The sequence below is a fragment of the Echinops telfairi genome, unplaced genomic scaffold (genome assembly GCF_000313985.2).
Source record: "Echinops telfairi isolate 266 unplaced genomic scaffold, ASM31398v2 ScPeMD7_2;HRSCAF=8, whole genome shotgun sequence".
In the NCBI taxonomy this organism is placed as follows: domain Eukaryota; kingdom Metazoa; phylum Chordata; class Mammalia; order Afrosoricida; family Tenrecidae; genus Echinops; species Echinops telfairi.
In genome coordinates, this window is record NW_022103898.1 from 41,843,531 (window position 1) to 41,865,467 (window position 21,937).

Sequence of the window (21,937 nt, forward strand, 5' to 3'; positions counted from 1 at the left end):
TTATATCTGCAATCAAGCCATAATGTAGGAGCTGAATATACTCGAGTATATGCCGAATTTCTCAGCACATTTTTAATGCAGATCTTGTGGTAAAATTAGGTACCTCGGCTGATAATTCAGGTCAGCTTATCCTCGAGTATATACGGTAGGCATTGCTTTGAGAATCTCCTGGATCAAAAATGAACTCTCACCGGAGTCAGTGCTTACTTTAAACTCTGTAAAAGAAATCTATGACAGATCTTTGGGGACCCCAGGCAGAACATGTCTTTATGCAGTCCATGTTTTCTTGTGACCTATTTATAAAGCATTTCTTTAAAAGTATTACAGGAATATAGTTTTTGAAGCACACATAATTAGAAAGTAGTTAGCTCAAAGGAATAGTTTGTGAAATACTACATAATTAGAAGTAGTTACCATCCTAGAATAGCTTGAGCTCTTAACATTGTAAATTAGAACTAAACTTGTTAGATATTATGAAACATATATGAATGAATAAATCTGATAACTCTTCAACCTAGCATTTTTTTCAGGTTTATATTTTTCGAAATCAGTTGAAACAGATCCTAATTCTCTACGAGGATAAAATGGACTAAGTGCCAATGAGTCCATTTGGACTCAAGGTGGGGTGACCCTACAGAGGGGTCTGAGGCTGTCCATTTTCGGAGAAGCAGATCGCCTCCTCTCTCTCTCACGCTGTGGCAGGTGGGTTTGACCTGCTCTTTGTGATGAGCAGTCTGAGGCCACCTGACAGTGCTGCCACCGAGGCTTTATTTTCCATAATTGAAGGGATTAAAATGGCTTTAAAATTTTTGTAAAAGCTCAGTAGTCAAAATAAGTATTCAATAATAATATACACCACAGCAGGATAGTGCAGAACTTAGTTCTTAGAATTAACATATTTTCTTCAGTAATATAATTTCATTTAGTTATAACGGGCATCAGATAGGTGTCATTTTTTGAAATACAAAGGTTAAAATTCCAAATAAGACCAGCTAGATAACCCTAAAATGATAAAGAAATCTACTGTGTTATGACTCAAAAGTTTAAAATAATGCTTTTCAATATGACTGTGGCCCAAAGCAACAGGAATAGTTTGGGGAATAGGAAAAAAAAAAATCCACGATTATGCAATTCATGTTTCGAACTCCTGATATGTTAAAAAATAAACAACATATATAAGCACCATAAGAAGTGTGTGTGTGTGTGTGTGTATAAAACCTTAACCTGCTTAAAAATTGCATCTCAAATGAACTTACAGACAAGTAAACATTTATACAAGTGTATTCTTAGGCTAAAATCATATTACTTATTTCAAATGTTTTATTCAGTATTACTTCAGAAAAAAAATCAACAACACAACAAAAAGAAAGTTAGTATTCTTCTGTAGTGCAAGTCTCAAGGCTAAACACATGGATTACTGAAGAAAAAAGAATGTTTTAAAAATATTCAGTAAATAAAACCAGATTCCAAATGGTAAAGGAAAAATGAAATAAACTATTGGGTACTATATAGAATTTACCAGTGTATGTTGAATTTCTTCACAAGGGATTATAATTTAGATCTCAAATTATTTTCAATTGGTAGCAGTTTCTGACAGAAGGGCATTCCCTTCTTTAACACAGGATGTAAATTTACCACCTGTTAATTTAGTATTCCTATTATATTTACTACAACACACAACCTCATTGTTATATCTCATACAGATCATGGGTCAGGACAGGGCTTTTAATGAAAATCTTTTCATTTCTTTTTTTAAAATGAAAATCCTATGTAGAGGCAACTCCTGATAAATTATTACATAGTCTTGCTATTTGTCAAAACTACCAGTACAACCACATGATATAGACTGAAGTTCTTTGATACCACTGTAACATGATAACAGTAATACTATTCACCATTTAAAATACGTTCAATCTCTTCTAGTCTTTTTAAAGCAGCAACTCTTTTCTTTTCAATGTCTTTGATTTCTTCTGTTGTTTTGTGGGGAGTCTCTTTGTCTGTATTTTTTTCTAATTGTCTGTTGGGTGTAGATGGACTTTTATCACTATTTGCTTTTATGGTCTGGGTGGGTTTGGGCTCACTTCTGACTTCTTTTCCATTTTCAGTTGGAATTTTGTGTCCTACACTTGAAGTCTCATAAGTTGGGAATACTGGCTGTTCTACAAAACTAGCTGAGGAAATTTTATCTCTGACAATATTCAAGTGGCGTTGAATATACTCTTCATGAGGTGCTAAAGCCAATGTTTCAATGAGGCATCTTTCAGCCTTTAATAAGTCCTTCTCTTCAAAATAAACAACGCAAAGATTGTGCTTTCCTTGCACATTGCCTGGATCCATCTCCAAAATTTTCTCAAAACATTTTTTTGCTCCAAATATATCCTTCTTTTGATTCATTAAAATATCTCCCTTTAAAATGAGACCCTTGATATGATCAGGGTAGTATCTGAGTAACTCTTCCAATATTGGCAAAGCCATTAATTCCTTTGCAGTCTGAGAATAGAGGAGTGCCAGATTAAACAAGGCACTTCTGAAATCTGCTTGTAATTTTATGGCTCTCTTCATCCAAACCTCTGCTTCAGCATCCTTTTTGTCATCCATGGCGAGCATGCCCAGATTGAAATAACCGTTAGCATCCTGGGGTTCCTCATTGATATAACTCAGAAGGCGTTTCCTAGCTTCAGGTCTGAGTTTAACCTCACCTAAGAACAATGATTTTTTTTTTTTTAAAGAAAAATATATTGTTAGCAAAAGAATTAAAGTCACTGTCAAGTATTTATCTAGCTAGATTATTAAAAAGTGACAAATCAAATGCAATTAATATATGCAACTAATTAAAAAAGCAGAAAAACACCAACGTTCTCATAGGAAAGAAAGGGCATTTACAACATTTAAGTGACAGTTCATTTCCTACCTTTTCAGGCAGTAAAGGTGCCGAGAAACAGAAGTGAGAGAAATGATTATCTCCTTAGAGTTTAGAATAGAACTGGGAAATTGGAAGTAGCAGAAGATCTTTCACGATTATTAAGGTTAGCTAACTTTATGAAAACTTAATTTTCCCTTTAGATTATGTATTTCGTAAACAATGAACTTTAAGTTCTCCCATTTCTTTTTATGTGACAAAAGACTTTTTCCCCACCAAGTGTGCTGAATAAAGAAAATCTAAAGACAAGTCAGTAGATGAAAGTCCTTAGATGCGGCTAGCTACTATAGTAGTTGGACTAGTCCTTAAATCTATTTAGTGTTCAATTTTCATATCTACTACATAGTAAGGTTGCTACAAGTAAGCTCACAGGTCCTAAAATATATAATGATCCTTTCATTTTCTGCAGAGGTTTAAGAAAATTTTATGAAAGAACTATGTAAAAATGGAAATTTTCCCAAGGAAAAGTTAACAAAATGTCATTAATTATGTATACTGCCTTTTTCTTTGTCCTTTTGATAGTCCATTGTACTTCCAATATTCTTCACCAGCAACATAATTCAAATGCACCAGTATCTTCTTCAGTGCTCTTAGTCAATGTCTAACTTTTACATGCATATGAGGTCATTGAAAACACCGTGGCTTTGAAACAGTTTGTAAATAATAAATGTACTCCTAACTTGTCCTTTCTCTTTATTACTGTACAGCAATAATTTTCTCTTACCATAAGTCTACCTGTAGCCTTAACTCTTTTGTTTTTTAAAATTTTAATAACTAATTTTATTAGGGGCTCTTACAGCTTAGTGGTGGTGGCGGTGGTGGGGGAAGTGCTATATGTCGATCATTGCGATTGGTTCCCTCTTTCTCCCCCTACATTCCCCATACCCTCATGGTATCGCTACTCTCATATTGGTACTGAAGGGGTTATCTGTCCTGGATTCTGTGTGTCGAGAGTTCTTATCTGTACCAATGTACACTGTCTTTGGAGAGAAATAAAATTTCCATCTAAAGTATGGGTCAAATATCCAGATGCTTCTGGCTCTGTAGAGCTAACTACAGAAACAATTTCAAATTACTTGGGTAGTATATTTTCATAAAGGCGGTTTTATTACTATATGTATATACATAGAATGATAGCACAGATATTAAATTAAATACTAGTAGTGGTCCATATGAGAACAACAGTAATTGCTTGTATGTTAATGAATGGTATGTCAAAATAATTTATTTTAAGTATTTTAAACATGTTTCCCATAAATTCCTTATGCATACTCTTGATATAAATTATCCATTCATAAAATATTTGCTATGCAGAATGGAGTTTAAGTTAAAGCCTTCCTACTTCCAAACTACAATTTGTTTAAATATAAAAATATTTGTGAACACATACCTGATTCTTGCATTAATATAGCAGAATTAAACAGTGCCAGCTTATGCTTCGGATTTAGTTCTAAAGCACGGTTAAAGTTTTTCAGAGCTTCATTTGGTTCTTTAAGTTCAATATGAACAATTGCCAAGTTGTACCAAAGATCTGCATTATTTCTGTCCAGCTCTAGTGCTTTTAGATATGCTTCCTTTGCATTCAGAGGTTTATTCATTTTTAAAAGCAGTTCTCCTCTGTAGAAAATAAAAAAATCAAACACAAGCTTTACTTGCAACATTAACAAGTCCATTTGTAGGTATCTTTTTGACTAAGGTTTAAGCCTTTATTTACAGCTGTTTCCCTTTTACTTAGGCTCTTAATAATCTTGTTAAAACATCATTCTCTGTGATTGTTTCACCTAAGTTCAGCAAATCTGGTTTAAAAAATTATTAAAAAGATTTAATCATATTTTGTTATTAAAAATTAATATATAGGGGTACAATTTGGGGAGATTTTGAGGGAATGAGTACAGAGAAAATATATTCTGTGTGTATATCCTAAAAGGAGTAGGGTAGACTTAATCAGAAAAATAGTAGCTATTATATAGAATAGGAAGATCGAGGAATTTGTCTGAAAATTCAGTAATAGTATTTGCGGAAGAAAAACAGTAGTGGTGGGAAAATCTAAATTATAAGCTTCACTGTGCAAAAAGTAAAGCACTTGAAATTTGTAACTCCTTTTAAAATTAGATTTCTTCAATATAGCTTTGAAAAAAGACTACCTATCAAAAATAAATGTTTAAAAAGTTGATCTGGCAGGGTGTGAGGTTGTGAGTGTCACCTGCAGGTACTTTTTAGGAACTATCTGAAAATAAGAATCATAGTTTGAAAATCTTTGTACAAATATGTCCATCATGATTCTATTTTATGTTAAAAATCATAAAAAATCATTTTCTTTAGAAGTACATATAAATATACAAATCACATATGGGTAGAGCTAAAATAAGAATTACTTACAATACTACTTTTCTACAATATCACTACAGTAATAAAACCAAATGAACAACTATGATAAATTCTTAGCAAAGAAACTTCTAGTAGTATCAATCCAAATTGTAACTCTGTGTGTGGGGGGTGGGGTGGGGAAGGGTGGTGGCAGAGATTAACAAATAATTGTTTAATTATTAAGTTTTTATGTGATGTCAATATTTTACTGATAACGGCTTTTTGTTTTGGTGGTTCAAGCATCATTAATCAGTCCAACTCAATATCTATTGAAGAACATTTCTGAGAATTAGATAATCGAAGTTAACTATTATGTGCTACACATCTTAGGTGTTTTACACAGGTGATGAACAGACATCAGGCAGAAGGAACTTCTACTTTTTCTTTCATACAAAACCCAAATTTGCTATAGTAATTTAGGAACTCCCTTGTCAATTTCCCACCATTGCCAGCCACAACAGGCCATGCCTTCTATGCTCTTAGCTACCACACAAACTTACGAAAAGAAAGTGCCTGCTAATTTAGTCAACATGGGCAGGCAGACGCAGCTTCAATCTTCTCTACAGTGAACTAGAATACCTGCTAATGTAAGCCTGCTTGAAATCGGGCCTCATGCTTATTGCTTGTCGGTACAGCTGATCTGCTTCTTCCAGCCGGGACTCGTTCGCTCGGATCAGGTTAGCCAGATTGATATAAACGTTAAGGTGGTTGGGGGCAATTCTGGCTGCATATTTTTTACCAGGAATAATCTGTTTAGAAAAAAATTTATTTTTTCATAATTTAGATTTCAGTCCAAAGAAAAGTGAAATGTCCCATAAGAATTCCTAGTGGCTTACTTAAAACATATGCAGAAAATAAGATAATTTATTCACTTTATAACCCAAACTCATTGCTGTCACATTGGTCCCAGCTCCTGGCAACACCATGTGCTTCGCTGTAGAACTACGCAGAGGGTTTTCAACAGCTGTGACTTTTCAGAAGTACATCAACCAGGTTTTCAGCTTAAGTGCCTCTGGGAGGCAATTTGTCAAACGTTTCCCGTTGGTATGTAAGCATTAAAATCTCATGCCAACCAGTGATTCCTTGTCTTCTTATATTATTGCATTAAAACAAAAAACACAAAAGCAAATGCAGTACTCACAAAATATACATAAAATAATATTTTGTAGCACTAAAAAGTACACTTTCTCAGTGGTGACAGCAGAGTAAACTAGTATTAACTTTTTATTAATACCTATTATTTAAAATCAAACTCTTTGAATCAGAAATTTCACAGGCCACTCTCTTGGCAAATTGGTGAAAAACCAGGCATAGAACCCAAATCTATCATTTTATCAGTGTCTACTTTAGACTAGGCTAACTTTGTTTTGGTGGTGAAATATTTCCTGGTTGTAACAATGGTGTTGGCTCCTGGGTACTGTTGAGTTGTTTGACTCACAGTAACCTCAAGTGACAGAGCGAAAGAGCACAACAGGACTATTTTAGCTATCATCTTCACCGAAATAGATCATTAATTAGGTCTTTCTCCTGCAAAGCCACAAAGTGAGTTGAACCATCAACCTTTAGGTTAGCAGCCAAACACTTAAACCCGGAACTACCAGGACTTGTGGTTTTGATGATACTTCAATCTATTTCACAACTTTACTAAAATTCACACCTTTCTGGTGAGATTGAAAGATAACATGATCTGTTGTTGGGTGCTATCGTGTCAGTTCAACTCACGGTGACCCATGTACTAGAGAATGACATATTGCCTGTCCAGCCTCATAATCGGTACGTTGGCATCCACTGTGTCCACCTACCTCAAGAGTCTATGTCTGGCTTTACCAAGCATGATGTTCCTTCCAGGGAGCAGTGTCTGATGATCATGTCACATGTTTAAAGTGCATGAGACAGAGTTTCTCCAGACCTCACTCTTAAGAAGCATTCTGGCTGTGCTTCCAAGACAGGTTTTTTTGTTGTTTTTGCCAAAATGGCCAACATGAGTCCATGTTAACTTACTAAGGCCTAGGACGTCAATCTTTATATGTTCTATTTAATTTTTGACAACTTCTAATTTTCCTGAATTCCTACTTTGTACATTCCACAGTCTGATTATTCACAGACACTTTTAACAGTTTATTCTGATTTTGTTATGCTTCATGGGCAAATGAAGATCTGACAGCTTTATTCCATCCACATGATCATGTCTACTTTAAGAGGGCAGCTCTACTGCAGCCGTATTTTGGGTGCCTTCCAAGCTGAGGAGTTCCCCTTCCAGCACTGTATCTGGCGACACTCTGCTGCTCGGCACGCATGAGGTTTTGAGTAGGGAATCGTTCAGAAATGGACAGTCCGCCCTTTGTCTGGAAGCTCCACTGAAAGCTATTCACCCTGGCATTTTAAATACCAAATGACCCAGCTTTCAGCACCCCAGGAACACACAAGCCACCAGAATGGGGACAACTGACATACAAGTGGTGGAATGCTCACACAATTCATTATTCAGGCAAAGTACAAAATATATAGGGATTAAAATTCAATGATAATAAGAAATTGTATCTGATAAGAACCTTTATCAAGCACAATTTAACTATAGAGCACTGGTATTAAAATAATCCTGTTAGGAACTAAATCGTGTGCCCCAATTGTGGCTAGGATGCCCGGTATGTACTGGTTACGAGGGGGCTGTACTTGAAACCACCAGCCGTTCCGCAGGAGAAAGACAAGGTTTGCTACTCCAGTTAGAGTCATAGTTTTGGAAACTGTAGCTGCAGCTCTGTGCTGTCTCATAGGGTCACAATGAGCCGGCACTGACTAGACGGCAATGGGTTTGGATTTTGGTATTGTGGCTAAAGTTCTATCTGAGATTAGGGTCTTATTTATTATGTTAAGGAGGCTATTTCATTACAGTGTGTCTTAAAAATCACTTTTGAGATTGAAGAACAAACGAGGCATAGAAGCAAGGGAGCATAAATCCGGAAGAACTGATGCTACCTGACAATTATGTAGGAAGCAAGAAGAGCAGCTGAGAGACAATTGCTCCTCTAGAGCCACAAGGAGAGAAAACCTTCCTAAAGACAACACTGAATTTAGACCTTAGTTTCTGAAACTGCGAGAACATAATTTTACCCAAACATGATACTTATTATAGTGCAACTAAGAAAGCGTGACAAATCCCTAAGATTATTGTGTTCCAACTTAAAAAAAATGCATTCAAACGATTTAATTATTATATAATTATTGCTAGCTTTTTCCCCCTTTCAATTCTTTATTTGGCATTCCCGCCACCCCACACCCCCAAAGTTCTATTGGCATATAATTCATATGCCATACAATTTATTCATTCAATCACATCAAGAAGAGCTGTAAAATCTCCAGTACCATTAGTTTTAGAATATTTCTTTATCCTTGTACTTCACATTATTAGATGCCCATTTCCCACTCATCTTCATTACCACAGCCCCAAGGTACAATTATTCAGAGCCTATGTCCTACATTTAGCTATCATGAGTTTCATATACAAAAGAACCGTTAGAAACAAACAAACAGAAACTGACAAGAAACAAGAAAGTAAAACAGATAAAACTTTTTAAAAAAAGAAATCAGAAAACATTAAAAACTAGAACAAATTTAAATGGACTATAAAGGAGATCAAATGATAGGGTATTAAAATTTAACCTCACTGCATCTGCAACAATCTTATTATCACTACAATGAAGAACACTGCAGCCCATGGTAAACAATTTTTTCTGAAGACTTATCAAGGGAAGAGTTGGATTTTCCTACGTTTTTGTATGGTTATCCAATGCCTCTTGTATTACTTGTGCCATTATTTAACTGAAAACAAATATAGCAAGAGATGTACTTTATTTTACAGGAATATTTAATTTATTGCTTAAATAAATTTCTCTTCAATCAAAATAGTTTGACTTATAATTTGTAATAAGATTTAATTTTATACTGAATAATTTTCAAATAAGCCATAAAACAAATTTTATTATTTTCTTAAATGAGCTTTAAATGTAAATTTTTATAAGACATTTAGAAATAGGTGCCTTACATATTTAAAAAGAACATTTTATTGTAAAATGGATGAAGAGTTACAGAACGAATCAGTTTCCATTCAACAATTCACATATTAGTTTCACGTCATTGACTTATCACCACAAGCTATCGTCACTCATATTCTTATATTTCTCATTCCCATGCTTCCTTCTTTCCTAATCATTTCTGAACATCATTCTTGGGTAAACCTTTCTAGTGTTACTTTTGCAACAAGAAATGGAAAACATAGGGAAAATTTCCATCCACATGGTTTTATTCAGTACTGACATCGAATAGGCAGGGCATAATAGGTACAAAAACGACAACTTACTTGAGGCATCAGTGACTTAGCCATCATATAAGACTCTTCAGCTTCTTTGGTCTTATTTAGATTTTTGTAAGTTCTTCCTACATTCATGTGGGCACCAATATCATCTACAATTGAAACAAAATCATTTGTTGATAAATATATTAAATAGTATTCAATGTACACTACTGAGGAACAGATTTTTAGAAACAGATACCCTAGACAAAAAAATGCAAAAGATGGTGGAATAGGTCCCATTTCTTCATGAAAATCCCTCTTCTCAACTTGTTATAAATATGATTAAAAAAACTAAACAAATTATTTAAATAAAGCAATCTAGGGATGGAAACAAATATGTGACATTAGAAAAACAGGAACAACCCTCCCCCCAAAAAAAACAAAAACAAAAAACTAAACCAAATAAATCTATCTGAATGGATCCTTGGAAGATGAAAACATGTGAAGATGGGGGAAAGAGAGGTAATTAAAAATTTACATCACTTCTCTTAACTTTATACTAAGACTTGCTTCCATTTCCTTAACATCAGGCTTTTAGAATTCACTCAAAAAGCATGGTCCAACTCTACAAGGGCAAGGACAATTTGGGGTCTTATAATTACTTCAAGTGTTATGACTAGCATATAAGCACCAATAGTGTGGCGGTGGTGGAGACACTAGGAAAAACTGCCATGAGTAAGGGAAACAGAGAAAGAAAAAAAACTGTCAATGTGTTTGGAACGAGAATATATTGAATGAAATATTAGGATCAATATCATTTTATATTATGGTAAGTTCCTATATAGTTTATTTAAGCAATTTGAAAGGTTGTATTAGTATTAGAACTTAAGAGATTTTGTCTCATTTATGATGTGGAAAACAGAATTCCCTGAAAATTTACTCAGCAGTTAGGAATGAACACTTTGAATAGAAGGGTTCATTGAACACTAGTTCTTAAAAAGACATAACTCCCAGTAAATGTTTTGAAGGCTTGATATAAAGACAGAAGGGAATCCTTAAATCAGACAGGTTTTACTCAACATAAATCTCTACAGACATGACAGGGTTTCAAATTGTGATTACTACTTGCCTGTGACACCGATGATTTTGCAATTGTGGAATAGTTGTCTGCCTGCAACTCCCAGGACACATAGGGGCCAAGCATATATATTTTGGGCATTCCCCTAGGAGGAGAGTAACAGTCCTAAGATCTTGCTATATTACGTTTAAGGTTGGCAATTGTGTGCACTGCACAAAAATTGTCAAGATGCCGTTGAGGTTTGTTTAGAAAACTATGTGACAAGGTTGGGGAGGGTAGGAGAAATGACTTCTTTATTTTGACATGTACTGCTGAGTCTTATGAAGTAGGGACGAGATAGCCCTCAAAGAAGCTTAGACTAAACTAGCAAGTCTTAGACTTAAAACTGCAGACATCCTAGTCATGGTGATGTAATGGGCTCACGCATCAAGATGTTTCGAAAGAGAAAGATGAGGCTTTTTTTTTTTTTGAGCCTGTAAAGATTTATAGTCTCAGAAATTCTGGGGAATATAGTGAATATAAAAATACAGCATTCACAGGTTGTATCCATATAGTTCAATTTTATTTTGTTTTTGTATTTGCTAAATTTATACCACTTGTTGGAGATGTAGAGATATACAGAATGTGAAAATCTCAAATCTCAAATAGTACCCTGATTTCTATACAATAAAAATGTAAGGGAAAAGCAATGCCTGATTAAAAATATATAATCAAATCAACTGAGAATTTAAAACGTTAATGAGAATTAGTCCTAATGAATCATACAGCAAAAAGAGGTTCTCTACTTAGATCAGAGATGAATTTAGAGGTAGGGGTCGTCCTGCTCAGGGGCTGTACAAAGCTTGCGAAATCATCAATACAGCTAACATCACACACCTCCCAAAGAGAAGTAGTTCCAGCCATCACATGGGAGTGAGTTAATTAAATGTTAGGCAAGTATGGCCTGAAAATGATGTTACAAATAGCCAAGTGGCACTTGGGAGAAAAAAAGTTCCTCTCCTTGATTAAAATAAAAGCGGAACAAATCACCACCCATCGCAGTCAGATTCTTAGAATGGATGGCAAGGAAATACACAGGGACTTCAAAAAGTTCATGGACAGATTTAAATTTTTTTTGCTTCCTTTCTATAAACTTTTTGAAGCCCACATGTAGTTAGAAGTGTAGCCTTTAGATACTATAAAAAGGCAATATTATTTTCTCAAATAAAAAAATAGTAATCAGATAACCTTGTCTATCCAGTGGGTTATGCTAATACAGGAACTAAAATAAAACTGTATAAGTGATTTATAAGTTATAAAGTCTAATAACTTCAGAGGGGGTAAGAAAAGATTACTTCTAAGATAAATTTACACTTGGGGGAATGTAAGAAAAACAGGTAATATAACAACTTCAATTTAAAAAAATTTCAAAGAGTAAATTTGTCTTAGGATTACACTATCTAAACCAATACCAGTATGCATCCAGTAGTGTGCCTTTTAATTCAATGTAACTGAAGACCCTACATACCTCAACTAGACCCCTAATCTGTCAATACTACTATATTTCTATAATCAGATCACTTCTAAACCCTATTTATTTAATTCCTTTCCACTGAGCTCCTGGATGGCAGAAACGGTTAAGTACTGACTACTAGCCCGAAAGTGCATAGTTCAAACACCCTCAGAGGAGCCTAGGAAAATAGGGACCTGGAGAGTTGCTTCTGGAAAGTTACAGCCTTGAGTTTGGAGTGCTTCTACTCTGGAATTCTACTGTATGGGACTCACCATGGGTTTTGGTGAGAATCAGTTACAAGGCAACTAACAACATGGTACAAAATAAACTATGAAAACAATCAATCAAAATCAAAACAAACTATACAATCATTCCTTCTCTGGCCTCAAGTTTCTATTATCTTCTTATTTCACCAGGGAAATAAAAAATCTGAAGAAAATTTGTTTATTTTTTCATGGCCAAATCTATAAGCCTATCTGTATGACTATTTGTGTGTGTGTGTGTGTACACATTACACAAATGTACTGGCACAGTATCCTTTCTCTATTAAACTGAATGAGCTTTACTTTCATTATCACAAAAGTTACAAATCTCATCTGTAATGGGAGCTTCAACATGGTCAGGAAAAAATTCCATTAATCTTTTATCTCCGTTTGCAAAACTTTTGGAACCTCCCTGCTTCATAAATCTACTGGACACAAATCAGGACTCTAAGATTCTCCTCTCTCACACTCCGCTACATAAAAAGGGATGAAACAAATAAGGAGCATTCCCATTCACCTAGTTTTTCAGGGCATGAACCTACGAGTTATACTTTTAAGTTTCATTTTTCCCCCATCTCTTCCACCCAATTCTTGATGTAAGCTGCCACCTGAAAAAATTCAAAACGTCTTGTGATGCAAACAATTAACTGGAATAAAAAATACACTGGATAAGGTTAATGATTTATCAGACAATTCATAAGAAAGATCAAATAAATTCTAACAGATATTTAAGATAGAAAGTATCAAAATTCTACAAATTCTTCTAAAACTGAAAGATGAGGGGATACCATATATACTCAAGTATAAGCCGAGCCAAACATCAGCCGAGCCACCTAATTTTACCACCGAAACTACATTAAAAAATGTGCTGAAAAACTCGGCTTATCCAAGAGTATATATGGTACTTATCAAGTGATTCTATGCTGTCAGCATTAGCTGATACCAAAATTAGACAAAAATTTACTAGCAGAAGTTTACCAAATAAAATCCAACAATATAGTAAGTATAATATGTCAATATTAAGTGGGCTTTATTCAAGGAAAGTAGGTTAGTTTAAGATTATAAAATCAGTGTAATCAACTATATTAATAAACTATAATATAAAAATCATTATATATATCCACTGATATAGAAAAAGCATTTGACAAAATCCAGCATCCACTTGTGATAAAAATTCTCTCTCTGTAAACTAAGAATATAAAGGAATGCCTTAACTTCATAAAGGGCAAAACCCCCAAAATCTACAGGTATCAGCACTCCTATAAAAGACTGAAGAGTAAAAAGCTAAATATTGGGTGAAAAAGTGAATATTTTCCTCTTTAGATAACAGGCCAATCACTTCGATTCAACACTGTAGACAGGAGCATAACAATGGAAGAATATAAGAAAAGTAAAAAAGAATCCATGTAGGAAAGGGAGAAGGAAAACTTATATTTACCAGGAAAAATTTTAGGGATGTAGGACAAAAAAACTACTAATTATTGCACCTCACACTACTGCTGAACACAAGATTAATATTTTTAAAAATTGTAATTATGAGACAGCAAAAGATAAGCATTTGAAAATTGAAAAAATATACAGTTAATAATACCAAAAGAAAATATTAGATATAAATCTAAAAAAAAACAAAAAAAAACCAATGTGTAAGATCCACACATTGAAACTATAAAACACAGCTAAGAGAAATGAAAGAATACTTAAGACAGAAGACCTATCACTCTCAAGGATCAGAAGACTCAAAATTGTTGGGAAATCCATTTGTCCCAAATATCTCTATATTCAATGTAATCCCAATTAAAAAATTGCAAAATAATTTATTAGATGTTTGTAAACTGATTTTTAAAAGTTATATGGGAATAGGAAGAGTCAAGAATATATCATTTTAAAAAAGAGTAATGTTGAAGTGTCATACTATTTAAACGTAAGACTTTTCACAAAACTATGGTAATCAAGAAAATGCACTTTGATTGTCTAAGAGAAACAAACAGATCAAAAGGGCAGAAGGAGTTCAGAACTAGAACCATGTAAGATAGATGAATTTTTCATCAACGTACCAAGATAATTCAGTGGAGAAATGATAAACTGGGAAAAATATTGCTCTTTCAATAAGAAAGAAAAAGAAAAGGTGAAGAAAAAGTTATAGAAATATAATCAACAGCCTAGCCTTATAATTTTAATTCCATAGCCCCTCAAGTAGTTCAATCCCCCCACTCCACCACCCCGGTATTTTCTGATTTTTGCTTATCTTCCTCTATCCTCTCTTTGCCATCTATCCTCTACCACAATCCTGGCAATCTTTCACAACCTAGCTAACATGCCCTCTCTTCTAAACAATCTTCGTAGCTCTCGTACCTATAATCATTCAGCTGTGAATCTCAAATCATTAAATTACCACCAACTACCTTCCATCATTGAAGTCTCCTAGCTATAGCTCCCTGACACTTTTGAACACCATTCTCAGTAACTTCAACATCTGAATCTTCCTCGGTCTTGATGTCCTTTTTCTAATGATTTGTCCCTTCCTTTCTACCGTAACTACTTAGTTCAATAGCCATGGTGATACCTACTAGAAAAGTCTGGGTTTGTTTTCCTAATTCCAAAAAGGGTATAGAAATGCATGTTTCTGCTTGACATTCTGAGGTGAAAGCAATTATGGCATTTGGTTGCTATCCTCCAACACGTTTCTGTATACCCCAACAGTGCTACAATACAGATACTACTCAAGACACCAACAATTCTTCAGACTTATTGATCCTAGTTGCCTTTCTTTCCTCCACCATTCACACTCCCTGACATCCCTTCTTACCCCGCTTATATTCTGTCTCATCATAATCAGTCTTATTCTCTCCCTTACTGTAAAGTACCTATCTAATAAGGAGCACTGGTGGATTAGTGGCTTATGTCTTGGGCTGCTAACCTTAAGGTCAATAGTTTGAAAACAGCAGGCCTTGCATGGGAGAAAGAGAAGACTTTTTACTCCCATAAGAGTTATACTCTCAGGAACCCACAGGGGTAATTCCACTCTGACCTATATGAGTGCTATGTGTTGGAATCAGCACAATGATGATGAGAACAAAATCCTAATCTTGTTAATAAAATTCTCAATGCTCACTACTCAAAAGCAGCAGAAAGAAAACATACAATCATGACAATTGGTCTCACTTTAACTATTTCTGACAAGTGAACTGTAATCAACTCACAGCACACACCACCAGCACAAAGACTCCAGAAGGAGTTCCTGAGTGACACAAATAATTAATGTTCATGTTGCTAACTGAAAGGTTAGCTGTGCTTGTCCACCAATAGATAGATGCCTCAGAAAAACGACTTGGTGACCTACTTCTGAAAATAGTCAGCACATTCTATTCTGACACACATGGGGTCAACCTAAGTCAAACCACCTCTACTGTAGCTGGCACTGCAAATGTCCAGTAAAACAGTAGTGCTGCCCAATAACTTTACAGTATGTTCCTATGCCTTTATAGTGCCTAGATCTCTGATTTTCCAAGTATGATCTGTGAACTAGAATCATAAGCACACCATAAAGCTTATTAGAAATGTAGAATCTCAGACGCTATCCTATATCAGAATAAAATGATTTCTAGGTTTTATATATGCACATTAAAATTTGTGAAACACTGGTCTAGAAATTTCACACTTCTCTTTTCCTTTATACTTGCTTCTCCTCCTCGATGCCCAGAAATCCCAAAGATTGACACCTGGCCAACTGACTGGAACAGATCCATGTTTGTGCCGATTCCAAAGAAAGGTGACCCCACTCAAAGCCAAACTCACTGCCATCCAGTCCATTCTGACTCACAATGACCCTTTACACCAGAGTAGAACTGCCCCTCAGTTTCTGAGACTGTAATCCTAATAAGGAAGTACAAAGCCTTATTTTTCTCCTGTGGAGAGGCTGTTGGTTTTGAACTGCTGACCTAGAGATTAGTAGCTAAACTCATAAGCCATTACATCCCCAGGACTCCTTGGTGACTCAACAGAATGTGGAAATTGAGCAATATCGTTAATATCACATTTAAATAAACTTTTGCTAATCATAATTTTAAAATGGTTGCAGCATTACACTGAAAGGGAACTGCCAGAAATTCAAGTTGAATTCTGAGGGATGTCACTGCCAATGCCAGAGAGATCTTGGCAGAAAGTAAAGGATACCAGAAGGGCATTTAATTGTGGGGATCATAATGAATATACTTCAAATTTTGAAGGAAGAGAATTAAAAAACACTCTAGTTTGCTCCTGTGGAAACCATACAGAGACCAATAAGTGGTCAAATAGAAAGAAGGGGCTACTATACAATTTAAGGGGAGCCCTGGAGGTATAAAGGTAACGTGTTGGGCTGTTAACTACAAGGTCAGCAGTTTGAAACCACCAGCCTCTCCCAAAGAGAAAGATGTAGTTTTACTCCCATAGAATTACTGTCTCGGAAACTCACGGGGACCATCTACCCTGTCATACAGGGTTGCTGTGAGTCAGCATTAACCGATGGCAGTGAGTTTGATTTGAGGCCGGAGTACGGTTTAAAGTCAGGAAAGATGTGCAACAAGATTGTATCCTTTCATTCTTATTGAAATAGTACGCTGAGTGATTCAGTTAATAAACTGTACCATCTGAAGAACAACTCAACATGAGGACTGGAGAAAGCTTCGCAAATAACCTACAACATGTGGATGACTCAGACTTGCTTGCTCCAAGTGAAGAGGATTTCAAGCACTTTACTGTTGAAGAGCAAAGACTACAGACTTCAGTACAGACTACAACTCAATGTAAAAAAAATCCTCACAACATGATAAATGAGAAAACACTGAAGTTATCCATAATTTAATTTTATGTGGATGCACAATTAAGGGCCATGGAAGCAGCATTAAAGAAATCAAATATGTTGCACTGAGCAACCTACAGAGAAAAACCTCCTTACAAAGCAACTATGTCACTTTGAGGACTAGGATGCAACTGATCCAAGGCACTTAATAGCAACCATCTTATACGCATACAAAAACTGGGCAATGAACTATGGTGTTGGGGAAGAATACTGAATACCATATATACTCGAGTATAAACTGACCTGACTATCAGCCACGGCAACTAATTTTTTTTTTTAAATCATTTTATTGCGGGCTCATACAACTCTTTTCACAATCCATACATACACACCCATTGTTTCAAGCACCTAATTTTTACCATAAAAACTGCATTGAAAATGTGCTGAAAAACTCAGCTTATATATGAGTATATACAGTATATCATAGACCGGTAGAAGAAAGAAACTGATCCTGGAAGATGTACAGCCAGCTATAGTGCTTCCTGTGAGGTTGGTGAGAGTTTGTCTCCTATCAAGTACTTTGATTTTACCTCAAGTTCTTCGAGCAAGACAACATGCTTGATCAAACAGCATCAGTGAAAGAGGAAGATTCAAAATGAAGTGCACTGAGAAAAAGTGGCTAGAACGAAGGCTCAAACCACAGTCAAGGACTGTGAGGACAGCCCTGGCAGTGCTTCCTTCTGTCATGCAAAATGCTGTGGAGTTGGAACTGACTCAACAGAATCTAACAAGAATTCTTTTATTGTTAGAGAGCGAACTCCAACACTTTCTTATCCTGCCTCATTTTCTACAGATGACTTTGTTTCACCTTTTCCAGAAAATAAAAAAATAGCAAACAAAAAGCTAGAAACAAACTGGTAACTTCCAGAAGCTTACTGTATTCCATGTCAGGAACTCACCAGCTTTTACCTATGTTCACATGGTTATCGCATGGTTATCTAGGTTTGTGGGTATAACTCGGCATCAATTCTATTATCAAACGAAGTGCTCACCATATTCACCAAATGCTCTCATTTACTCGAAGCTCTCTGATGTGGTAACTTGACACCCTCTCCATTATGACATTTTCCTGACTTTATCACTCTCACTAGTCCATGTGTGCTTTCTCTCACCTTAACAACGTACCCAAACCCCTCAAGACCACACTCACTGCTCCGGTCATCTTTTATGACTATCTTTTAAGTTTCCTATATTGTGTCAAATTATCCTTCTTCCATTCTAGGCTCACGTCTGTGAAGCTTTTGCAGACATCACTGAATCCAAATTGCTCACCAGTGTCAACCAACAACTTTATTGTGTTTAAAATTTTCCTGATATATCCTATATGAGTGGGTCTTAGCAGATAATGAACTTCCAAAATTTAAGTGAACATCTACCTATTCAAATCATTTGGAATAAAACTTGAAAGCAAACTATTTAAACCAGGATTTTTAAGCCAGTAAACTATCCCAAAGTTTTAATAGTTCATAATGCTTACCTGGCTGAACACGTGTTGCTTGTACAAAGTATTTTAAAGCTCTCTCAAAGTTCTTTTCATTTTCCAGGGCATGGCCCACATTATTCCACAATTTTGCATTATTTTTATTTACCTTAAACAAGTATAGATAAAAATAAGTTACATTAAAACAAAACATTATGACTTCACACAGATATTGCTTGTCTTACTGTAAGAATTCAGGCACTCCGCAGCGAGGGCCCTCGGCATGAAGAAGTCAAATGCAGACTGTCTCGTCAGACTTGTTCTCCCGTCTATGACAGCAAACCCACCTCACCCAAGGCAACTTCCACTATGCGCACAGGTCTATTTCATCTATTAGAATTTTACTACCTTTTTAATTTGGTAAAAATATAGTGTCGTTTTAAAACTCTTCCTCTACTAGTCCTACTCTGCAGAAAGAAGGCACCAGTCAATAAAAAGCATGTTTGAATAGGGCAGTGACGTTATCTTTAGGGCTGCGATAAAGTTACTCGAGTTGTCTATTGTGGTAATATGAACCCTGCGATTAAAGCCCTGAGACAATCTGTGATTGAGCATTCACGCGAGGGCACGGTGTTCCTTCCTGAGGAGGATGAAACTCTGGCGGGACTAGCGCTGGGTCCCGACCATGGTTTCGGACGTGAAGACAAAACAGAAGTCCTGTAAATGATAGGGCTGCAAAAAGGCACTCCAGGAACTTGGATTAATAAGTACATAATGAGGTCCTCTTTGTACAAGTCTGACCTAGAGAAGAGGGTCAGGTTACAGACTGGTACAAGAGAGTCAATTCATTTAAGTAGATATTATATCACAAAATGATGTAAACAATTGGAACAAGTATTCACTCACTCACTCACTCACTACCATTGAGTTGATTCTGACTCAGTGACCCTACAGGACAGGATAGAACTGCCTTCATGGGTTTCCAGGACTCTAACTCTTTTCAAGAGTAGAAAGCCTCATCTTTCCCAGAGTAGAAAGCCTCATCTTTCCCACGAAGAGAGGTTGGTGTTTTAGAACTGCTGACCTTGTGGTTAGCAGCCCAATGCATAGCCTACTACGCCATAAGGGCTCCTTGGAATAAGGTACCAATCCAATAAAACTAGGCAATGAAGAGTACAGAGCTAAGTTACATAAGAAATTAGAATCTAGAGATTTAAAGAGGTGCATTAGTAATGGAGATATTTAGAAAATCTTTGCTGACAAAATTAAAAAAACAAATGTATAATTAAAAAGAACCTTACTATTTATGTCACCAACTTTCCACAAACACTACTCCATTCCTAAATGCTAGTCCTTAACCTTTCTATACTAAGGTAACCTTCCCCATTGCAAGGGGAAGGTTTGTTGTATTTTACTGAATCTAAAACACCTAAGTTATAAAATTTAATATTATTCACGCCTCCAGTTCCATTTGCATCTGAATGACAGATACATCTATAAGGTGAACAGTAACACCAACGAGGAATACAAGCCTTATAGAACAACCGATATGTGACCAAAAGTGCAATATTTTCTCAGGAATAGTTCCCAGATAGAAAGGGACAGGAAAGAAGGAGAAATGAAACAATAAACATAGGAGGAAACGGAAAGAATGCCATTATTTTATGAAGCCTGCGATAAATGTTACAACTCAGATTGTGTACAGAAACCAATGTACAGAAAACCAGCTTTTTCTGTACATGTTCAGTCAAATCACAGTAAAACAAAAAATCAGGACTGATTTTATTTTATACCATTAAGAAAAAAAAAAGGACACTAGTTAGTTGTAGACTGACTTTCAGTAAGACTTATTCACTTAGTAGAGATGTTAAAAGCTGGAAAAAAGTGTGGGCCTATGAACCAATGAAATATAGTATTCTTAAGAATGAATGGTTCTGATTTAAAATGGTTTGTTATTTGGGATTTCTAACACCATAGAATATCTAGAGAATTACTCATATCCGTATGCTTTGGACATACAGCTAAGGTTACTATGCACATATTTGGTCATCACACATATAATACAAAGAACAAATTAGTTCCACTTATCTTTTGGCGACATAATAGTTAAGTACATAACAGTAAAAATAACTTAATTATAGATATAAAAAAAGTCAGTGATAACATACTTGTTGTTCTAAAAAATACTTTACCTTCAAGGCTGACATAAACAACGTATACTCAGATTCCCAATCCCAATTTCTATGGAGTGTCTTTAAGGCATGAGTGAATATCATCACAGACAGACAAACCCAGGACAGCTTTTTAAGCACACTGTGTAAGAGAAGAGAGCAAAGCAAGATGACATTGTCTGCATCACTTAAGGAATTTTATTTTTAGGGCAGAAGTAATAAATATGATAAAGTTCTCACATTACATCTGAATTTATTCTAATGAACAGCAATGTGCTAATGAGCTAATGAAGAAAAAGCTTAAAAAATTAAATATTATGCGCTATTACCTTCAAATGAATTATCTTCAAAGTCTTCTGAAATTTAAACATGTAGAATTACTCTCTATATTGCAATATTTGCCTGTTCCAAGTTTCAATGACAGAAACTTGATAAAATCAGTTTTACTGTAATATTTCATGTTTGCTATTATTTACAAGTTGACTGCTCTAATTTGAACCCATAATTATATTGCTGTAATTAAAAAGACTGACACAAGATAACCTATTGCCATTAAGTTGCTTCCTGGTGACCTTCTACATGGTTTCCAAGACTGAAAATGTTCCGAGAGCAGACAGCCTCATCTTTCTTCACCAAGGAGCTGGGGTTGTTTGAACCACAAACTTGCGGTGAGCAACCGCTGTGAAAGTAGGGCTCAAACTGCGCTGCTAACCACGTCAGCAGTTGCTCTCAGGGAGCAAAATGAGGCTTTCTACTCTAAGTCACAGTCTCAGAAACTCACAGGGGCAGTTCTATGCTGTCCCATAGGGTCGCTATGAGTTGGCATTGACTAGATGGCAGTGAAAAGAAAAAAAAAAAAAAGCAAGTTAAATTTAAATTGTTCCACAATTGTGCAGCAATGAATACTTCAAATTAATGCTTAGTTTCAGTATGCTAAACTTTACCTTCCCACTTACTCTCTGAAGATTTGTTCGGTGTTGTTGGTAGGTGCAATCAAATCGGTTCTAACACACAGCAACTTTTAAGTACAACAGAATCCTGCCAGGCCCTGCACCATCCTGGCAATTGTTCTTAAGCTTGAGCTTATCCTGGCAG

General features: G+C 35.6%; 1 protein-coding gene across 2 annotated transcripts in view; it reads right to left on the bottom strand.

The window, feature by feature from the left end:
* Positions 1-6: 6 nt before the first annotated feature.
* Positions 7-21,937, bottom strand: part of TMTC3 (transmembrane O-mannosyltransferase targeting cadherins 3) — a 62,684-nt gene continuing 40,753 nt past the window's right edge. For both annotated transcript variants that reach the window (XM_004700414.2, XM_045290108.1), the window contains 6 exons: positions 20,864-20,984; positions 18,729-18,840; positions 9,645-9,748; positions 5,867-6,036; positions 4,311-4,537; positions 7-2,699 (listed from right to left, as the gene is read on the bottom strand). In XM_004700414.2, the coding sequence (XP_004700471.1) occupies positions 1,888-2,699; positions 4,311-4,537; positions 5,867-6,036; positions 9,645-9,748; positions 18,729-18,840; positions 20,864-20,984 (1,546 nt within the window). In that variant the 3' untranslated portion in view covers positions 7-1,887. The remainder of the gene's footprint in view (positions 2,700-4,310; positions 4,538-5,866; positions 6,037-9,644; positions 9,749-18,728; positions 18,841-20,863; positions 20,985-21,937) is intronic.